Source organism: Pistacia vera, unplaced genomic scaffold (assembly GCF_008641045.1).
Source record: "Pistacia vera cultivar Batoury unplaced genomic scaffold, PisVer_v2 Contig109, whole genome shotgun sequence".
Taxonomy (NCBI): domain Eukaryota; kingdom Viridiplantae; phylum Streptophyta; class Magnoliopsida; order Sapindales; family Anacardiaceae; genus Pistacia; species Pistacia vera.
The window spans coordinates 733,425-755,892 of NW_022195126.1; the positions used below are offsets into that span (position 1 = coordinate 733,425).

Here is a 22,468-nt window from a genome sequence, read left to right on the forward strand (position 1 = left end):
ATATGACCAACCTCTCTTTTTCATGAAAAGATGTGTCCATTTATATCTTTGAGGTCAATGTAATGAGTGTTTTTGCAAGTTATCTTGAAACATGGGAACCACTCCTTAATCATTATCTTAAAATGGGATATGATTGATATAAAATATCTCTTGGAGGTAGTTTGAGTTTTTGACAGCTAATACCACATTATCTTTAAGTGTTTTTTGAACTCTGATTGGTGGTGCTGACATTAGTGTGTATTTTTTGCACAACAGAATGTTTGGTTCTTATCTTCTTCAAGTGTTTATCTGGGTAAAGACTAAAGCTCCGTTTGGTAAATATATTGGGAAAACTAGAATAGTTTTCCCTATAAAGTTAACACAAAATTTGTGTTTGGTTCACCTATTTTCAAAATATAATTCTAAATTATTCAATTTCTTTTAAACCTCCTAAATTTGTTAATTTAATTAAACAACCCTAATTTTTTTTGAAAATTGACAAAAACACCCCAACAACCCAAATTTACTAGATTCTGACCACCACTGCCGGAAGCTGACCGGAATCTAGTGTAATGGCGCACTACCGGTTGAATTTGGCCGGTAGTGCACCGATCTAGCGTTTTTCGGCCAGATCCATGGTGGATCTGACCAGAAAAGGCCAGATCTACGGCCAAAGATCTGGCTGTAGACAGTCGTCAACGATGGGCAAAATATGATCATCGTTGACCATCAACAACGGCCGTATCTTTGGCCATCGTTGATGACCAAATGCTGTCAATGGCCAGATCTAACCGTAGAGCTGGACGGAAAAGGCCATATCGGCGCACGATCGGCAAGATCCAGCCGGTCATGCCCCAATACGGCGACTCTGGCCACCCTCTGACGATGATGGCCGGCTGTCCGTATTTAATAAATGGGTTGGGGGTGTTTTTGTTAACTTTGAATATTTTATTATAGGGGTGTTTAGTAAATAAATAAACATAGAGAGTATTTTTGTTAATTTTCAAAATTCTACCACCTAATTTAACTTTTTTTAAAATATTATTCTAAAAACTATTCAATAATGAACCAAACGGAGCCTAATCTTCTCCAAGTAAAACTATAAAGGATCGAACGACGATGTTGATTCATTGTAAAATTGAAAATATGATATCATAGAAATAAGTAAAATCTAAATGGGCATTGCATTAATTGTCTTGTTAATATTTGATAAAAGAGAGATAATAAGCTCCAATAAATTTGTTTTAAGTAGTTCGTCGTCTTCTTCCTGGAAGCAGAAACCAAATCCAGATATCTCACATTGACATGCATGCATGCAAATGCAAATATCGAAATCAAAATGAAGTCAGAAACTTGTCCTCGCGTGCAAACTGATGATATTTCATCTTTCTCTTTCCAGTCCAACGTCAAGGATGAATAACAACATTAGTATTAGTTTGACTATGTCCAGTGACCCGCATGGTATATGTATATTCTGTGACTCACCTCTTGTCGCCTTCTCTTTCAACCCATGTGCCATTTCAAAGTTTTATACATAGAAAACAGACTTGGACTCATCGTACCTAGAACACGCGTATTAAAATTTATCTCTTCACAGTCACAATTACGCATTAATCTATTAAACTACTACCACAATTTTGGGATGGATATTTCGTACATAATTGTGGTTCTTAAAGTGTGGACCACTTCGTTTATGAAAATCCAAAAGTAAATTTGCTATCTCATTACTCATTTCTCAAACCCATAAATAAAATGTCACTAAATTGATGACTATGCGTGTAGCTAACATGTTTGATTGTCGGGGATGGATTAAGAAGGAGGTGGAGGAGAAGAACCATATATAACATGCATGCATGCTATACCTCTTCACATTTAGGAGGAGGAGGAGGACCCTACATAACATGCATGCATGCTATACCTCTTCACATTTAGGAGGAGGACGAGGAGGACACTACATAACATGCATGCATGCTATACCTCTTCACATTTAGGAGGAGAAGGACCCTACATAACATGCATGCATGCTATACCTCTTTCAATCTTCATGTGTTGAATTCAAACGTTTGTTTGACTTAAAACGAGAGATAATTGCTAACTTGTTCAAGACAACGTACGTTATCCAACATCGATCACGTTTCCGTAATGTTTCGTTACATGGTATAATCCAAATTAACTCATATAAATTGATACATTCTCTTTTTCGTTTTACATGTATATAAAAGACAAAAAGAGATGATAGATAAATGATCATATTCATTAATATTTTCTTTATTTTTATGAATGAAGAGTAATGAAAAATAAAATATAGAATTTTTAGCATTTCTCTTTTATGAATTAATTTATATAACTAGAAACATACTGTGGCTAGAGATTGGTTAGTCCAACAAAAATTTGAAGATTTTCTATATAAATATATCAAGTTCACCCCTAAAAGTTTTTTTAAGCGTTCCTTATTCGTTAAACTTAGTACTTTGATCCCTTAAATGCAAATGCAATTGATTTGAATTTTCCGGCTCCAGCCTGGCTGACGTTGCTGACAATTTTGGCAGTTCTACAAGAAATTACTATCTTGCATCTGCAGACTGCAGTGAAACAGACCAATAATTCAGCGATGTCAGATCCCTGTTATAACAATTAATGCTTATAAAATATAAGCTAACCTTTACGGTAAATCGATGTGAGTTATTTCATCTTTCAGATTAGCTAACCTTTATTTTCCAGGAGATTCATGCTATACAAAAACAGCCGGATCGGGCTGCAAGTGCCACGGTATTCCTTATTTTTAACATAAATAATTGCATCTGGGATCATAAATCAAGCAAATCCCGATTGGGTTTTTATTTTCTCTTGAAATAATTTATTTGCCTATTTGGAACATAGAATTCAAGATGTGACAATATATAGCTAAAATCCTTAAATAAAAACCATATATTGCCAACGTTGTGCTACAAAATCTACTACTGATGCAGCTTACTGCACTTCTAATCAGAGCGAAATTACACAGAATAATTTTCTTACGTAGAGGATACAGAACCATATATGACTTGACTAACAACAACTGGGCTCATAAATATTTATAATTCGTTGATCCATATTGCATATCGTCACTATCTAATGTTCAGGAAGCCAGTTAACCTCCATTTATTGATAACTTGGTTTTGCTCTTCTCAATCGCATAGGTGCGATTTATTCAGAAAAACGGATCGAAACTTCATCATAAATCAGTTCTGCAACCTTTGACAACTCGTAAGTCTCTACACACAAGTCTAGAATTCTAACCTGCAAAATTTGTTAATTAAATTAAGTCAATCTAATGAAACAAGATCAGTAAAAATTTACGATATTAATTAAGAACTAATTAACATTCATAATCACTCACCTGGGCGTGTATTGTGTGGAAAAGCTTATCACCCCAAGGTAGAAAAACTAGAACTAACAACTTCAGCTCTCATCCTCAAGGAACTATGGCTTCATATAACATAAAGTTTTTTGCAGTCCACTTATCAAAACCACTTCAATACTAGGACCACATTCTCTTAAGTCAACCAGGGGTAATCTTAAACCAAAATTCATTGTACCCATTATATTACTGTTAGACGTTTTTACTGACTCGTTGCTGCTTCTTTTATCTCCTTTAATTTCTCTATTCTGTGTCGTAGCTGCTTTATGTAGGTGGCAGCTTGGTCGAGCTGATCTCCTTGTGATATATATCCTGAAAAAAGAAAAAGCATCCACTATTCGTAAGGAAACAAAAGGTAGAATAGAATGAGGTTGGTAATAATAATTATTTCCTTCACTAAAAATCTGTGGCCAAACTTTCCGACATTTAGTTTTCTTCTTCCATTAGTATTTCTAAACACCTTATTGTTACTAAAATCGTTAAATAGACAGGTTATGAATAGATTCATAGTATCTATGTTACGAATCGCGGGTATTAGTTGCTGCGGCCATGGAAGAGAAGAGGGACTGCGTACAGGGATGAATATTGATGTGAAAAATCTATCCTTATATATTTTCTCTCTTCAAGAAATAGAAGTAATTTTTTGACGAGACGTATTATCTATATCGATATAGTTTGCGTATATGAAGTTAAAGTAAGAACTAACACCACATTGTTACTTATTAAAATTGGTCGCTGCATCATTGTCAAGTAAAAGCAATATTCTGAAGATACGTGGTGGAAATAGACTGGCTTGGCTCTACTGTATATTATAGATTATGCGGAAGAGAAAGGACGATAAAAAGAAAGTACTGTTCGGCCAAGTTTTGGTAATTTATGAAAAATATAAAAAGCAAATCTAAAGCTGATTAATTTATTCTTCACAGCTGCTTTGTCTTATGAAATTGTAGTTAGAGAGTTTTTCTCTTCCATTTAAGTTATTATTTTAATCATGGGAGAAAGGGTTTGATTCATACAAAATGGTAGAGTTTTAAGTTTTATTATTGCACTTAAGAGACTGAGAAGTAAGTAGGGAATATAAATGATTACCTTGGAGGTTCTGATTTGTTGAGAAGAATGAGAGAAGCAGCTTGAAGCATGAAGTTTTCATGTGATGTCTCCGATTCCTTTCAATAATTTTTCGATCAAGTTTAGAAGAAGAAGACTGGTCACTCACTTTTTTCTTCATCTCTCACTCTCACTCAAATTACACAACACAGAAAAAGAAAGAAAGAGAGAAAATGGCAGAAGAAATGAAGAAGAAGAAGTAGGTTTATGAGAACAGAGTTCAGATTCAAAATGTAATTAAGTAGATAGTATATATAGACAAATAATGAAGATGGGAAAACAGCATACAACCTCAGGGAGAGAGAGGGAGAGGAATACGAATTAAAATGATGACAAGGTGGGTCCTGCCATAAAATGGTTAGCTTAATAATACTTAAATGCCCGACAACAGAGAAGATGAAGATCCTTTTCGACTACGTATTCATTACATGAACGTTTTGTTCTCTAGCTCTTTGCTTGACCTTGACTTTTCTCTCTGTTTTTTTTTTTTTTTTTTTTAAGTCCCGCGCTTTCACCGACCATTATTTTCTGTGTCATTTTCTTTTTTACAGGGGCTTCCGTCCAGATGCCAGAAGGGGTAAATGGTTCAGTGGTTATCTTTCCCGATCAGCAATGACCTCATCAATATTATTCACATCTATAATCTCATCTCATAATCCCAGCATAATAATTTATAATTGATTAGTTATAATTTATTAAGTAGAACTCAGATACGACCCATTACGAGTTGATTAATTATAAGTTATGATATCAGGATTGTAAGAAAAAATTTGTAAGAAGAGATTGTGAATATAATATTTTCCTTATAGTTAAAAAGTCTCTATTTTCCGTCCAAGTCACCCAAGATTTGTTCATTTTATCTTATTTTCTTCTTCTCCTTGTTCAATTTAAATAGATTTTCTAATGTTTATATTTAAATTTTGTAATATTTGACTAATAGGTTACATCAATGTCTATTGGTTTATTTATTTATGAAATAGAAAAATTAAATTTGATTATTAAAACTGACTCTCCTCATATAAAAATTGGCAATACTACACTTACAACCAACTTTCTCTCATAACCAACTTTCTCTCATAATCCTATCGTGACAACTCGTAATAGATCTCGTCTATCCAATTATAAATTGAGCAGTTATGAGTTGCCACATCGATACGGGTGTCCAGAAAACTACAAAAACCGAACCGAATGTCATTTTTAGTTAACCAAAAAACCAATTCAGTTTCGGTTCATAGAATTTGAAAAACTGCATTTTTTCTTCGGTTAACGGTTTGGGAGAAAATGCAAACCGATTAACCAAAACCAGTTTTTCTAACCATTTACAATGTTATACTAATAATGATAATAATATATAATACATATTATATTACATTATATATAAAAAAATCCCTAAACCTAAATCTTTTTTACGTATGAATGTTTAATTTTTATTTTGATATGTATTGTTGATATTTACAATTTAAATCAAGAAAAATTTTTAAAAAAAAAAATTAGTTTAAACCTTAAGGGAAAAATCAGTTAATCAATTTTTTCTAAATGATTAACCAGTTTTTCAATTAAGCAAAAAATAAGTTTCTCCTAAATTGGTTCGATTTTTATTTCAAAAAAAATTTTAAACCGAAAGTCAGTACTGTTCAAAAAAACGGCTGACCGGTTCAATTAACTTGTCTGAACACCTTTACACATTGAAGTTGTTAAAAAAAAAAAAAAAAAAAATTGCTGCCAATCTTTATCGTATACAATAAGCTTTCAAAGACCCATCATTAATTTATCAGAAAGTCGGTACTAATTTCTTTTACTAAACGGTGGGTAGCACACTAATTTAAAATATTAATTTATTACATTTCATATAATTCTGATGGAAAGTCTGAATTTGGGCAATTTACATCAGATATAAAAGATTTGTTTCTGACTTTGAAATTTGGAGTCAGTGGGAATTGGGAAATAGTTATTCAAGCTTTACGGATAGAAGTTATTCTCCAGATCTATAATGATGACAACAGCATGAGAAAAATATTTATTAAATTTACTGTGGAATCCCGTACACTGCCACAGTAACAATGACATGAGAAGAAACCCAGTCCATTCCCATCAAATTCTACAGCGTAACATGTGATTTTTTAGACTCTGGAAATGGAATCTCCACGCGGATTATAGAGATGAGTATTCAACGTTAAAACAGTTGACAACAACTTTTAGGTTCCATTTTCAAATCATATAAGTCATCCGTACTTGTCCATTCCATCAACAGTTTGATCTGAATACTCACTGCATCTGCAAACTTTCAATAACTCAGATACCTAACGCCTATTTTTGCCAGATACCATACAGCTGACATTGCCATTATTTTCAACAGTAGAAAATTCTTAGAGTTGAATATAGAGGAATACAACACGTGCATATTATTGAAATTATCGACTACTTCAATATTAATGGATAACAGAGACGTATTTAGGGATCTCACTATTGGATCAGCAGACAGGTGTCCCGCTCCTCTGTGAGCGGGCTGGGGTCGCGGGGGCAGCACCCCCGAACCCGTAGACAGTTTTGAGCTTTTTCATATATAACCGCTGTAAGATTTCTTTTAAGTTACTAATTCCTTTTTGGGTTGGGCTAGGAATAAGAATCCTTGTAAAACTAGGTTTAATCTCTTAAACCTAGTATATAAACATACTTTTCTCTTGTTATGGGTGTGAGAGTAATTCATTCATTGTAAACGAGAGAGGTGAGACATATTGCAATAATATTGACTCAGCTGGACGTAGCCCACATTGGATGAACCAGGGTAAATTGCGCGTATTATTTTCTTTATTTACTGTTTATTTTGTTTTACTATTATATTTTGTTCCTATTGTTGTCTCTATTTCGTTCACATATAATATTAGAAGCAATGGTGAAGCTGCGATATTAAACCAAACTTATTGCAGCTCATTAAGCTCCAAGCCTCCAGTGACTAGCATGTTACCAATAAGAATATAAGATACAGGAAATCCGTATCACTTAACATTCCATAAAACAATCTCAATGGCCTAGTTAATAAATACAGGTACGGTAGAAAAAAGGTACAAAAATTTTACGGATATAATACAGTAAATTGTGAAAAATACTTTTATAAAAATTTGACCATAAAATTCGGATACGAAAAAAATACGGTACGGATATATACGGGTTTAATACGGTGTATTATCAATAATATATTTTGAAAAATACGACAATATCAATCTTAGTTTTAACATTTTTATGAATTACTTGGTTAAAATCAATATAACATTTCAAATGTAAAGTATTCAATTAACCAATAACACAAATATACAATATATAACTAATATTCAAATTATAGTCTCTAGACTCAAACACAATATTTAGCCATGATTCTTTACGAATTTAAAACTTGATAAGTTTGATATTAAATGCAACCAATTTTAACTTCCCATTAATCCATTAAATTATATTAAATCAAGAACTAAAATTTTGTCTCACAAATCTATATAAAAAATCAGTGTTACAATAGTCTAACTATTATTTTATACTTATAATATATGACTTTAATTGTTTATTATTTATTTATTTATTTCGATTCAATAAAAGTTAAGACTACTCATTACTAGGTTGTGTAAGAAAGTTAAATAAAGAAATCATAAAATCCAATAAATTTAAGTATAATGCAATTATAATTAATCATATTAAATAATACATTAAATACATTAATGTATTATAACTTTAAAAAATGAAGTTATATCCAGTTAAGGCATCACAAATGATGTTTGGTTATATATATATTATATATATATATATATATATAATATAATATATATATTATAATATATATATATCAAATTCAATTTCAGATTAATATCTAATAAATATATTTCATGAAATATCCCTTTAACTGTACAGTAAGAAATAAGTGATTTCTTTAGTTGGTCAAAACAACAAAAAGTGAAAAGAAAAGATCTACCAGGCAAAAAGGGGGCGCGATCAAACATCTACTTATTCTTTTGTCATTTACTTTGGACCGGTTAATCCACAATAAATTATTATTTTAATATCATTAATCCAATCTAAAAACCCTTTTCCAATCTCTTCCCTTAACCTCTGATCCTTTTCCCCACTAAATTGACATCGTTTCATCAGTTTTTATTTTTTATTTTTTTTTTTACAATAATTTACGAATTATACGATTATTCTAAATTCACGAATAATTCTCGAAGCCCCTTATAAAATACGTAAAACTTATACACGTATTTACTAACTAGGCTCAATGGTTATCTGAAACAATCTAGAATAATACGAAATTAAGACAGAAAACATACAAAAATGTCAATAGAATACAGAGAAAGAAATATACGCACGATTTACACTAATTCACCTAATTGACATGCTACGTCTAATAGAATCAATATTATTGCAATACTGTTTTACCTCTCTCGAATGAAGTGGTTGAATGTGTCTGCGTGGTCTCTTATTGTTGAAGTGGTCGACCACTCCAACATTATCCCGTTCATGGCCAAATGATGAATACATAATCCCAGTCATGGTATATTTCAGTGACTTAGGTGCCAGAAAAATGCTATTTGGGTTGTATCACTAGCATTAATATTTTGACAGATAAAAGCAAGTAATTATCTACCGAGTATATTATGATGATGATGATGGTGATGAAATCGAACGAGCACAGAATCAACCAGCTGCAGGTCAAGATTGACTTCAATTCTTTTGTGTATATACAGTTTTAGTAAAGATTTAATGTCAATTACAGTTTGGTGGATTTAAACATTTATAAATGGCAGATGCAGGTTGCTTGTAAGTGGGTATGCTATTGGCATCAACAAATCTAACTTCCCCTGGGGTAAAGGAAAGTTCCCGATGCCTGAAATAAAATGGAAAAACAAACTGTCAACATATATTTATACTAGATGTAGATGACAATTATCAACTATAATGTTACCTTCGGAGGTCAAGACCGGTTAATCCAGCTTGAAGGATTGTTAAATTGTCAGAATCAGGTGAGACAATAATCACTGTGTCTTCCGAGTACTGTGTCTCAAGAATCGACATGAGTTGTGTAATGCGAACAAACACATCTGCAACACTCTCGTTTGGGGTTCCATCATCTATCGGAGGAGGCCTAATAGTCGGAGAAATACCATCGGATGCATATATCTGAAACATTTTAATGAAAGCAATTACACAAATACTTTTCTAGAATGTCTATGTGGCTCAAGACACTGTGGGGAAGGCGTTGCCCTACATCCTAGAACCAATTCCTGATTTTTCTTTCTTTTTGGTAGACAACAACTAACCTACATGGGTATAATCAAGCAGTATAATTTGAATCACTATAGTAATTAATAATAAGAACAAATACATGGCAGTCGCATCTTGGATCATTAGTGGCAGGAAGAAAGATGAAGATCTTACTTCTGAAACAGATTCCAATTTCTTGCCTTCATAAGCTCCCAGTCCACGAGCATCCAGAAAGCTATACTCAGGAACTATATAACTGCAATTTCCATAATAGTTTGCACCAATTGAAAGCAATTAAATATCATAAGAAGATTCTCGCAGCAATATTATCAATTACTATTCCAACAAGAAACCAGATTATGAGTTCATTTTAACTATCCAATTGGTCTCAAAGAAGTGGAAAGAAAAAGATTACAATTCCATCTTACATATATGTGTCTAAGAACATCTATAGATTCCATTTCCAATATTCATCACAACTGAAATAAGAAAGCAATACAAATTAGATTACCTTCGACTGATTCCATTAACAGAGGCGATAATCTCAGCAGCCTGGTAAGCTCTCTGAGTAATAGAAGGCCAAATCCAGCAGCCCTTATCACAGGCCCTTATTGCCTTCAACTCAAAAGCAGCCCTCACTGTTTGCTTCTTTCCTATCTCTGATAACCCACTATCAACCGATGTTTTTGCAACTGGGTTCGTATTAATTATCCCCAAGCTCTCAAATTCAGACTCCCCAGCCCTCACCAAATAGTACCTTGCATGCCCTCAACAAATTAGAAACCAAATTGGATGAATTTTAACCTTCATTCAGAGGTGCCACTTTGGAACCAAACGTAGGTTAACTATACCCGAAATTGTTGAATAAAATTAATCCAATTAAATGCATAATTCCTTATACTTAGTTATCCAAAATCAACATTTAAGACCCACTAAAATTGCCAAGTAGCTTAATTTAGGCTATGCACTACTGCCTCATGATCTATTCCATTTTCCTTTCATTGTTCTTCAACTTTCTTAGAAAGCAAACCGAGAAAGAACTAAATTAATGAAATAAAAGAAACCAAATTCGTGGTAAATTACCGGTTGGTGAGACGAATTGGGGGCATTTGGAAGAGACCACGGGCATCAGCAACCTGCGGAGTAAATGAATTGGGCTGACAAGTGAAGGAGATGGAGAGTGTTAGTGCAGTTAAGAGGCGGCGCCGGTTAATTGGTTTGAAGGAACGGTGAGGGTTTTGAATGATTGATGACGAAGATAGTTGTGGAGATGTAGAAGTAACATTAACAGCAGTGGCAGTAGAATTAGTTATTGTCAACATTTTTGGCGGGTGTTTCAGACACCATACCATACCTATCTCTTCCAAAAGACTAAAATTTATCCTCCTACCTCCACTTATTCTATGGGTCCACTATAACACAGATATGTTTCTATTAACATAAAATATTATGAGCTTAATTGTGTTCATATAACTCATGAAGCATCACTTTCCAAGGTCAAATATAAGTCATTGATCAATATATGGCTATTATCTAACCATTTCCAACATTCAATTTGCAGAAGCAGCAGCAGCAATGGCTGCAAATGAGAAAAAACCATCCAAATTAAGCTGGATGCTGAGATTGTGCAGTAATTGTTTGAAACATCAAATTAAATAGAAGTAACTGATTAAAATTGAAAGATGGTATTTAACAGAGTAATTGTTTGAAACATCAGATTAAAATAAAGATGAGTCAGGAATGTCCCTGCTGGGACAATGGAAACCGTGGAATGATGATCAAATAGTATGAACATTGACCACAATTACAACTTCTAACATGGTAGATGATTGATTACTTTAGAAAATTTTGACATGAGAGACCATGGTCATGATGGTCATTGTCTAGCCCACGTTCTGCTTCAAAATTCAATCTTACTAGATTTCATACTTCGCCGGAGAATGCATATGAATTCTTGCAAATTTCTTTTGTTCATTACATTTTCACATGTATAAGATTATACAAAAATGTTTTTTTATGTTAGGGGACCCATTTGAAAAACAGCCCATTAAGGCATAAACTAGAGATATGGCCCAAAATAAATAATTTAACCACCACTTATAGTAAAAAAATAAAAAGAGATTTCCCAAGCGAGTGAGTTCGAGTCGCTCCTGACTCTAATGAGAGCAGTCATCCTAGAAGCTAGCCTGAACACCTGAATAATTAAAAATAAGAAAAAAAAATCTAAAGACATAGCCGAACCTTCGCCAAGATTATTTTGTTTTGTCATTTGTTACATGTAAGTCTGCAATTTGAATGAAATCTTGTTCATCAAAGTTTTATTAATTAATTACGAGAAATTAATTTGTTGGATATTCAAACTATTAGTAAAAAACATTTTAGTCCCTATTTATTTTTTATTAACAAAAACATCCTTCCTCATATCAGACGACAGGGTGTGTAAAAAAATCCGATATTCGGTTCGTATCTGATCCGATCCGATGTGAAAAAACTAGATATTCGAAAATTTGGATCAGACTTGGATATCAATTTTTGGAAGATCCAAATTTCTGGATCGGATACCAGATCGGCTTTGCAAAGAAACGAGATTTTTGGATCCAATCGGTTTTGTCCATAACCATAACTATAAGTTTTAAGAAGTTATTCGGAGTCCTAAGTGAAAAGTGGTAAAGTATGTGGACTGTTCCGAAACACAATGACAACTTTGCCTGTCAAAATGTAATGAAATGCTGATGTGGTAGGGCATACTAAAGAATAATGAAAAATTTTAGGGGGGGCAAATTGATATTTTTCATGAAAATTCGAATAAAACCGAATATCCAGTTTATCCAATCCAAATATTCAAATAAAATCAAAACTAGATTAGACAAAATCCGAATCAGATTCAAATCAGGTTCATACTGATGCGAATTTCAGAATCGGATCAGAAAATTGCAAAACCGGATCAGATATCCGGTTTTGCAAACCCTATTAGACGTTAGACTCAAATTAACTCTAAAAGGGTAAATCGAACTTTCTAATGCACATAAAAATGTTTTAAAATAAAAAAGTTAGCATTGGAGGTTGGTGTAAGCTTGTAAGGCTTGTCAGGGAGGTACTATATTGTTGATTTTGAAGTTTGAGAAGTGTGGTGGTGTTGTGTAGGGCTGTCAGACGAGTCGAGCATCTCAACTCGACTTGTCTGAAGAGCTCGACTCACAGTGAATCAAGTCAACTCAACTCAAACTCGGTGGGGTGAGCGAGTCGAGTTCGAACAGGGGGAGGCTTGACTCGTGAGCTCGTGAGCCTAGTGTGGCTTGAACTCGTAGGGACCTTTGGGTTAGTTTTATAAACCATGTGGAGCAGATTATAAAATTGTACTTTTCAAAAACTTCAAAAAATGACATTTACCCCCTGACTAAAAAATAATAAAACACGACACTTTCTCCACAAAATCGGTTTCCCCCAAATCGCAAACACTAACCAAACGAACACCCTAAACCTCTCTATCGTGAATCAGCCAATTTCATCACACCTTGTTGTTGTCATCAATCGAAAAACCAATCGGAGAAACGACGACTCCATCCCTCAAACATTGAAACAATTTCTTCACCCCAAATCCACTTCAACCATGAAATCTTCGGTCCATTATGAAAGTGGCGCTCCTAATCATGTGTTCTTGATGTCGCTGGTCAGAAATTGAAGGAAGAATATGGTGAGTAAACCGTTTTTGTTAAAAAAAATTCATGAGCTAGGAAGAATTTTGAATATGTATCTCAGTGAGTTGTGAATCCATTTTAGTTTCCTTGAATGTTTAATTACTAACACATTGATGAATTGGATGAATGCTAACAGTTCTTCATTTTCTGTTTCAGGAGCTCACAAGCCAACTCGAGCTCGACTCAAACTCGAGCGAGCTTGAGTTCAAGCCTCTTTTTCTTGACTTGACAGGCTCGAGCTCGATCCTGTAGCACACGAGCCGAGCTCGTTAAGCCGAAAACTCAGCTCGGCTCATTTACATCCTTAGACTGCTGTGGTCTTGTGTGGTGGAGTATGAAATTTGAGAAGATGGACATAATTTTTTTTTTTTTTTTTTTTTTNGGCAAATTGATATTTTTGATGCAAATTCGGATAAAACCGAATATCCTGTTTATCCAATCCGAATATTCAAATTGGATCAAAACTAGATTAGACAAAATCCGTATCGGATTCAGATTAGGTTCATACTGATGGGAATTTCCGAATCGAATCAAAAAAATGCAAAACCGGATCAGATATCTGGTTTTGCAAACCCTATCAGACGTTAAACTCAAATTAACTCAACTCGAACTCGGTGGGGTGAGCAAGTCGAGTTCGAACAAGAGGAGACTCGACTCGTGAGCTCGCAAGCCTAGTGTGCCTCGCACTCGTAAGGACCTTTGGGTTAGTTTTATAAACCATGTGGGGTAGATATGTAAAATTGCACTTTTCAAAAACTTCAAAAAATGACATTTACCCCCTAACTAAAAAATAGTAAAACACGACACTTTCTCCCCCAAATTGGTTTCCCCCAAATCGCAAACACTAACCAAACGACACCCTAAACCTCTCCATCATGAATTAGCCAATTTCATCCCGCCTTGTTGCTGTCATCGATCGAAAAACCAGTCGGAGAAATAATGACTCCATCCCGCAAACATTGAAATGATTTCTTCACCCGAACCCCCAAATCCACTTCAACTCTCAAATCTTCGGTCCACTGTGAAAATGACGCTCCTAATCATGTGTTCTTGTTGTCGTTGGTCGGAAATTGAAGGAAGAATTTGGTGAGTAAACCATTTTTGTTAAAAATATTTCATGAGCTGGGAAGAATTTCGAATATGTATCTAGTGAGTTTTGAATCCATTTTGGTTTCCTTGATTGTTTAATTACTAACACATTGATGAATTGGGTGAATGCTAATAGTTCTTCATTTTTTGTTTCAGGAGTTTGCGAGCCAACTCGAGTTCGAGCCTCTTTTTCTTGACTTGACAGGCTCGAGCTCGATCCTGTAGCACACGAGCTGAGCTCGTTAAGCTGAAAACTCGACTCGGCTCGTTTACATCCCTAGACTGTCGTGGTCTTGTGTGGTGGAGTATGAAATTTGAGAAGATGGACAAATTTTTTTTTTTTTTTTTGAAGAAAATTATGTAAATAGAAGAGAACAAAGAGAAAAGGGAGAGAGTCGTCTTTCAATTTTAGGGACCATTTTGTTACTGAAAAACTATTGTGTTCTGAATTGTTATTAACAGCATAAGCCAGGACGTCTAGGCATTTACCTCATCAAACTACAGAACAGGAAGGAATAGTAAAGTTCCATTGTGGGCTGGAGGCACCAATGGCTATGAGTGGTGCTTCTTTTCAGTAAGTGATGGACAGGCATGTGCATTACAGGAGAAGTCATTGTGTTTGTGGAATTGTCACTCTTCTCATGAATTTTGAACCATTCAAGAATAACAGGAATGAAGCAGAGAGAGAGAGTAGAACATGTCTACTAGACAACAACTGTAAGGCTGATACGGTTTTGGTGATCAAAGATGGAGATGGACGGTTGTCATTAAAAGGAGTACTGATGAATTCCTTTTATTCATGCTTTTAACAGGGGCAACAATAGTGGTGGGGTCCAATAACTTTGCCTAATGAAATTTATGTCTTTTATGTTTATGGGATGGCAATGAACCGTTATAATTAGAAGTGATGACCAAAGAAGAACCCACCAGGGGCAGCACTTTGAAAATGCATTTCTTGAAGTTCACTCAAAGCTGCTGCCTGTCTGTGTTTTTACTTTTGACTGCACAATAAGTTACACTACATGCGCACTTTGCTCATCTTTTTATTCCTCTCTTCACCAACTTCAATTGATAGCTACTGATCACTCCTTTCCTTTGGCAATTTGGGTTCGTTTGGACCATGACCATATTTTGGGATAACAATGGCGCAGACACCTTAGCCAGCTCTGATTTTGTTCCTTCCAAATCATATTCCCCCTCAACTTTCGGCCCCTTTTTGCACTTTAGTAGTACATTTCATAACGTAATGCAAATAATTTGCGGAGGCTTTTGCTTAACATGGTGATAATTAATATTAATTAAGACCACTTTTGCGTACGAATACCAATATTGATACAATCCCATTAACGAAAATATACATGCATGATGCAAAGACTTAACTTTGAGATCCAAAAGAGCAACGACAGAAAAGAAACAGTTGGATCATGGGAAACCAATGGAATAAATTCATAACAATTACAAGCCAATAGGAAGCTGAAACAAAAACTTCAACTTTGCTCACTCAATGACAAGCATTAATTTATAAATATATATATAGCTAGTACAATAAATAAAACGAAGAAATTGGTCATGGATCAATCTGCAATGGTCCAAGTCAGATCGTTCTCGAAGATCCAGTGGCAGACTTCAATCTGTCCAGGGGTGGAGCCAAGTGCCACAAAGGCTCCATGCGTCGGACTCCAAGCTGATGTGTCAATATGACAAATGGCAACACCATGATTGATCTTCTCCTTGCTCTCGACATCAAGTATATCAGCCTCGTAAACCCTAACCTTGGGCACAGAATGACAATAATACAAAAGATAGGGGTACAAACTCTGATGACAGGACACTGATTTGGTCACTTTCCCGTTGTTGATTCCTCTCACTGATCCCATCATCACTCTTTGCTTTGAGCCGTTCACACACTCCGTTGTCCTGGCCACAACATTTTGACCCAACACTGACGTGGCAAAGTCTATCATGTCTTCCATTGAGCCCACACACCGTTTGGTCTCACCCTGGCTGGGCGCCCTCTCGCACTCCGCCAGTGAGTTCACAATCACCACCTCTGTGCTCGAGTTGTCTTTTACGTTGAATAGTTCCTTCAACTGGGGTAACTCTGAAGTTGAAAATGGTAATTTAGACAAAATCGGACGGGGCAAAAATGACCTTTTGGGCATTTTATCTCTAATGTCGGGCATCACCATGACATTTCCCTGCTTCAGCATGGCTTCCCTGAAAAATTTACCTGGCTCAACCCATCTTTTTTCAAAATTGCTACTCTGTCGTGAAGAGGCACCTGTGTTGCTGTAACCAGCAAATGTAGCAACATTCTTTGCATAGCCCTTGAACGAACGGGCCAAGCCATAACTTTTGAACCCAACCTTGGTCAGACCCTTTGATCCTATGCCATATTCTTTGAACGTATCATTTCCTAAGTTGAATGTTTTCCCGTAATTTGCAAAATTCGCTTTACCTGAATTTGTATTTTTGGCATAAGATTGAAAAGAATCATCACCAACATTGGCTGTGTCTCTATAACTTGAAAAGCTACTGACCCCGGAGTTTGAACCGAACCCATAACTCCTAAATGTGTTATGTGGGTTGTTTCCCGAGTCACCATAACTTGTAAATGTGTCATTTGGTGCATTTCCTGACTCACCATACCCTGTAAAACCGGACCCTACCGTGTTTGCGTTTACTCCGTACCCAGTGAACTCGGTTGGACCAGTATTTCCATTCTTGCCATAGCTGATAAATGTTTCAGCTCCCGAATTTGTTTCATCACTGTAGCTTGTGAATTTGAGTTTGTGGTTGTTGTCATCCGAGTCATAGCTTGTGAACCGTAGGTTTGGGACATTGACTCGGTCTGCGTAGCTCGTGAACTGACCTGAGCCACCGTTGGCTCCTGGACCGTAGCTGGTGAAGTTCTCATTGGCAATGTTACCGTCTTTAGCATAGCTGGTGAACTCTTCACTGTGACCAGTTCCATCTTTACTGTATTTCTTGAACGAGTCATTGGGCTGGTTTATCCCGTCTGAGTAGTTCTTAAACGAGTCGATTCCACCGAGTCGTCCGCTGCCATAGGTTACAAAGTTCTTATTGGTATAACCTGCAAAGTTGGCGTCTCGGCTAGTACGTTTGAACGCATCTGATTGTGAGTCAAATGAGCATATCAAGTTGGCCAAGGAACAAAAGGCATCGAGGTTTGAAGATAGAGACTTTCCGGTGGCAACTTTGGTGAGTTTCGCTAAATCAACGGCATTAAGTGGAGAAGCTTTTGAGAGAAGAAATGGTGGCGGTTTAGGAAGGGCGCTGGAGACATGCGTGTTCCAGTAACGAATCAGCGATGCTTTTGCTGTAAATGGGTTGTCTCGAGATGAAATGTCCTGTTTTGTTTCACTTGCTCTGTCACAATAAACCTGCAAAAGCACAGAAAAACATGAAAATGTGAAGAAAGGCAATACAGAATGTGATGCGATTGAAAATGAAAAAGACAATGCAGAATATGTGATGCAATTGAGATCCATAAAGAAGATGAGAGATTAATAGTTCTTACATTGAAAGAGGAAAGTGATAAGAAGAGGAAGAGGAAGAAGCAGAGAATAGTAGTCGTCATGGTATATGGAGTTGTCTTTTCTTTTCACAGAGCAAGAGGATTGGAGAAATGGGAAGAATAAATAAGCAGGATGACCTCTGCTCTTTAACCAATTTTGTACACTTGCTCTTTTGGCAAAGTTCTGCTTTTACAAAGAAAAGCAAGCCCCATATGTCTGACATATGCATTATTAATTAACACACAAAAACTAATTATATGCAAATTATATTAATCTTGATTACCAAGCTATAAGCCGAAGGGGATACTAATCCATTAAGGTGGTTAATTTTCAAACTGCTTTACAGTTGTTTGATTTGATATGAGACATGCATTTGAAATAACGAGATAGATATAAACATACATTAAGACAGATTTATGACACAAGAAGCTATAAAATGTCAACTTGGGCGATATCTTAACTGGTGGTCGGCGCCCTTTGAGGGCCTTTAAAATGGGAAAATGCGGGTGGGGGTGGTGATTGGTGAAATAGGATTAGGTAACGAAGTTTAATTAAAATATGGAGTCGGGCTTATAAAATCTAGAACATAAACTAGTTACTGGGAAAACACATCATCGTGTTCCTAATCAGTTTGTTGGGAACAGCCAATTAAGTTTGGACATATTCGAAATCGGACACGAAAACCGAAAGGCAGGGGAAGTAGTTAGTCAAGAAAGTAATATAAAAATTGAAAGATGAGTTAATTAGAAGCCAAAACTCTGTAGAAAACTAGAAATTCATATAGTTTTTGTTGATTTCTAAGGAAATTATATTAAGTAGAAACCACTGGTGAGATGCTTCTCTTTTGACTTTATAAGATGTCCTATTCTCTCTACCATAGTGCAGTGTGTACATCTAGGGTCCCATTGTTTAATTATTTTTCTCTATTCTATTAATATTATTTTTATAATACATATTTTTTCTATTCTATTATATTTTATTTAACTATTTTTAAATCTTATAAATTTATTAATTTAACTAAATCCTTCACATTTTTTTCATTACCTATGGGCTATGGCTCAGGAGGTCCACCGCCCAGGTCAATTGCTGATCCCTTTTGTATTTTTACAGAATCTAAAAAACATTGAAAACGCTTTTCAAAGTTTACTTTGTTAATCTTCAAAAACAGATTTATCTTGCTTATCTCACAGTTTGATGGAAAACGTTTGCCGAACTTGATTAGCCACCGAAAACGATTGTGGGACCCTTTATAATAATCAATCCTGTCAATCATATTTCCCATCACGTTATGATAAAGGAGTCTTTTATTCAATCAGATTGTGTTGGATTATTAACACGTTGCTAGTCATGATTCGACGTAGAACTTATTGAAATAAAACGGACATTTTTTATCCAATCAAAATTACAGAACTCATAAGATAATAAAAGTTACGTGTCTAGTAAGGTGATAAAACTCGTTTCTACTCTGACGGCATGGCATCTCGGTTTCTAAATTGGAGGACATTTTCAGGGAAAAATACTGTTTCGACGTGTTTAGTAACCCTTTTTTAAGTTTTCTACGTCTTTTTCTTATTTTGGTTAGAGTTGCTTGATTAAACAATGTTTATTAAACCAGTTTATAAGTTTTAAAATTAGGTTAGTCTATTTATTTATAACTTTTTTAAATTTATAAACAAAAATAAATAAATTAAAGGGAGATACTTTTTTTTTAGTTTATAAACACTCTGCTTATAAGTTAATTTGACCAAATATATTACCACATTATCCCTATTTAATTTTAAAACCTCATCGTATAATTTATTAATTAATAAAATAATATAATATCATTTTTAGTCTTCTAATAATAAAATATACTTATAAGCCACATTTTACCAAAAGTCTTAACTATTTATCAGTCATTTATAAGTATTTTAATCAAACACGTAACTGTTTAAAATTTCAAATACTTATAAACTCAAATTAGTTTATAAACACTAACTACTTATAAACTGTTTCGACGTGTTTAGTAGCTCTTTTAAGTTTTTTGCGTCTTTTTCTTATTTTGGTTAGAGTCATTGTTTGTTTTAGGAATGTTTATCAAATCAGTTTATAAGTTTTAAAATTAAGTTGATCTGTTTGTTTATAACTTTTTTGAATTTATAAGCAAAAAAATAGAGCTGGGCATTTGGGACGGAGCCCAAAAGCCCAGCTCCAAAACCCGGTCCTAGGACCGGTCCTTTGGGACTAGGCCTAAGGAGGAGGGCCCGGGCCCTCCACTGGGCCCTCCTCCAGTCCCAGCCTGGGCCCAAATTTTTTTATATTTTTTCAATATAGTCCCCTGCTAAATTACATAAAACCCCCTATTAATTTTAAAATAAATATAAATTACAAGGGTTAAAATGAACTTTTACAAAATTTATTAAAAAAAAGAATCTTCCAGGTCCAAAAAATTTATAAAATTTACGGATAAAAAATACTAAAAACCTCTTATAAAATTTTGTTTTGCCCCCAAAATATAAAAAAATTTGAGGGGGAAAAATGAGATTATCCAAGCTCATGGGACCAGTCCCGACCAGGCCTAGGGCTTGGTCCGAGTCTTGGTTTTTCTCATGGGGGACCAGTCCCAAACAGGCCAAGGCCTGGGCCCGCAAGGGACCGGTCCCTTGCCCACCTCTACAAAAAAAAGATAAGTTAAAGAGAGGTACTTTTTTTTTAGCTTATAAGCACTTTGCTTATAAATTAGTTTGACCAAACATATTACTACATTATCCCTATTTAATTTTAAAACCTTATCGTATAATTTATTAATTGATAAAATAATATAATATCTTTTTTAATATTTTAATAATAAAATGTACTTATAAGCCACATTTTACCAAAAGTCTTAACTATTTATCAATCACTTATAAGTATTTTAATCAAACACATAACTGTTTAAAATTTCAAATAATTATAAACTCAAATTAGCTTATAAGCGCTAACTGCTTATAAGTTTAAATTAGCTTATAAACACTAACTGCTTATAAATTAATTTTTATAAGCTCAACCAAACAAGTTTTAGTCAACTGTATTTTTTTTAATTAATTTAAATTTTATTTCTTTATTTATTAAGACTTAAGAGTTCTATTAAGATTGATGGTAATTATCCTATATAAACATATTATTAATTTTTTTAAGGATAAAATGATATTTCAGATTTTCCATCAAACTTTATTGACCAAGTTTCGTCGGTTGAATCAACCCTAAAGGGTTTGTTTTTACGCTTAACTCCTAGGGTCATAACTCGCACGCTAATTTTTAATAGAAAGATATAAGTGAAGTCCCTGATTATCGCTGTGTAATGTTATGAGGCAGGGAGTTATATATATATATATATTGTCAGACTTCTTGTTTAGGATTTCAAGTACAAAAATATCATTACTTTATTAGTATAAGCTTGATCTTGACTCTTGATTTGTCGTGTTCAGTAGATGGGTGTTTAATCTTTGATTAATTATTGGCTAAACTATAAGCGTTGGCCACAATCAATTCTTAAACCCAAATTAAACTAGAGTTTCGAACCAACATTCTAATCAACTACCTAATTGGGTAGTGACAAGACAACGGCTGAAATTGCAGAAAATACTCAATCTCTCAGACAACAAAATCTTGGACAAACACATACAATTAAAGTCTAAATGAATCTTAATATTATCAGTATCTATATATAGCAAAACTAGCCTAGCTGAGCAGAGCTCGCATGTGGTGTAATTAAAGCTGCAGTTAAAGGTTGTGAAGCATGTATGGGGGAATAAATATTCTGCACAGAGACTTGCCGAAAGAACTATCTTCTAAGGCAGGAAAGGATGATGATGTCTCCAATTCTGATAGCAGAGCGCCAATAGAAACAGTAAGAAAATGTGGAATATTTATGACTGACATAGGAATTATAATGGGTTGCTTTACTCCCACAAAAGGTTTTTATATTCGGGCTCGGGCATGATTCGTAAGAAATAATGATCGTAATGCACGTTCACAACTAGGCAGGAAATTACTGCTACTGCAACTGGACTGTATTTTGTTGCAGATCAAATACGTCTCCAGAGTGCGTGCAGACACAGTTCATAAATTAATCAAGTAGGAGCATTATTTTGGCGTAATAGTAGACGCAATGTTTAGGTTTTTTTTTTTTTTTTTTTTCTTTTTTTAAATCTGTGTAATGTCTTATATTTGACGACTGTTCTTATTATTAATATTGCTGCCACAATGAACCATATATGACGTTACTGGCTGCAAGAAGTATCAATTACACGGTTCTTCTTCTTCTCCATCGAGTTGAAGCCTAGAAATATCAATTATATTTGACCCAATACCACTGTAATATCGTCATCATTGTCCCATTGATCTTCTTCACAAATTCTAGCAAGGATTCAGCGCAGGGATTGTGCTTG

The 22,468-nt window shown here is 34.6% G+C and overlaps 2 protein-coding genes across 2 annotated transcripts; both read right to left on the reverse strand.

The window, feature by feature from the left end:
• Positions 1 to 9,214: 9,214 nt before the first annotated feature.
• On the reverse strand, positions 9,215 to 11,194 carry LOC116136441. Its single transcript, XM_031422149.1, has 5 exons — positions 10,817 to 11,194; positions 10,245 to 10,490; positions 9,908 to 9,989; positions 9,435 to 9,649; positions 9,215 to 9,356 (listed from the first exon to the last, which is right to left on the reverse strand). Exons 1-5 carry the CDS (start codon positions 11,083 to 11,085, stop codon positions 9,236 to 9,238), a joined length of 933 nt encoding a protein of 310 aa, XP_031278009.1. The 5' UTR covers positions 11,086 to 11,194; the 3' UTR covers positions 9,215 to 9,235.
• Positions 11,195 to 15,923: 4,729 nt separating this feature from the next.
• Positions 15,924 to 18,164, reverse strand: LOC116136233 (polygalacturonase 1 beta-like protein 2). Its single transcript, XM_031421959.1, has 2 exons — positions 18,062 to 18,164; positions 15,924 to 17,924 (listed from the first exon to the last, which is right to left on the reverse strand). The coding sequence occupies exons 1-2, from the start codon at positions 18,119 to 18,121 to the stop codon at positions 16,095 to 16,097; spliced, it is 1,890 nt and encodes a 629-aa protein (XP_031277819.1). The 5' UTR covers positions 18,122 to 18,164; the 3' UTR covers positions 15,924 to 16,094.
• Between the last annotated feature and the right edge of the window lie 4,304 nt (positions 18,165 to 22,468).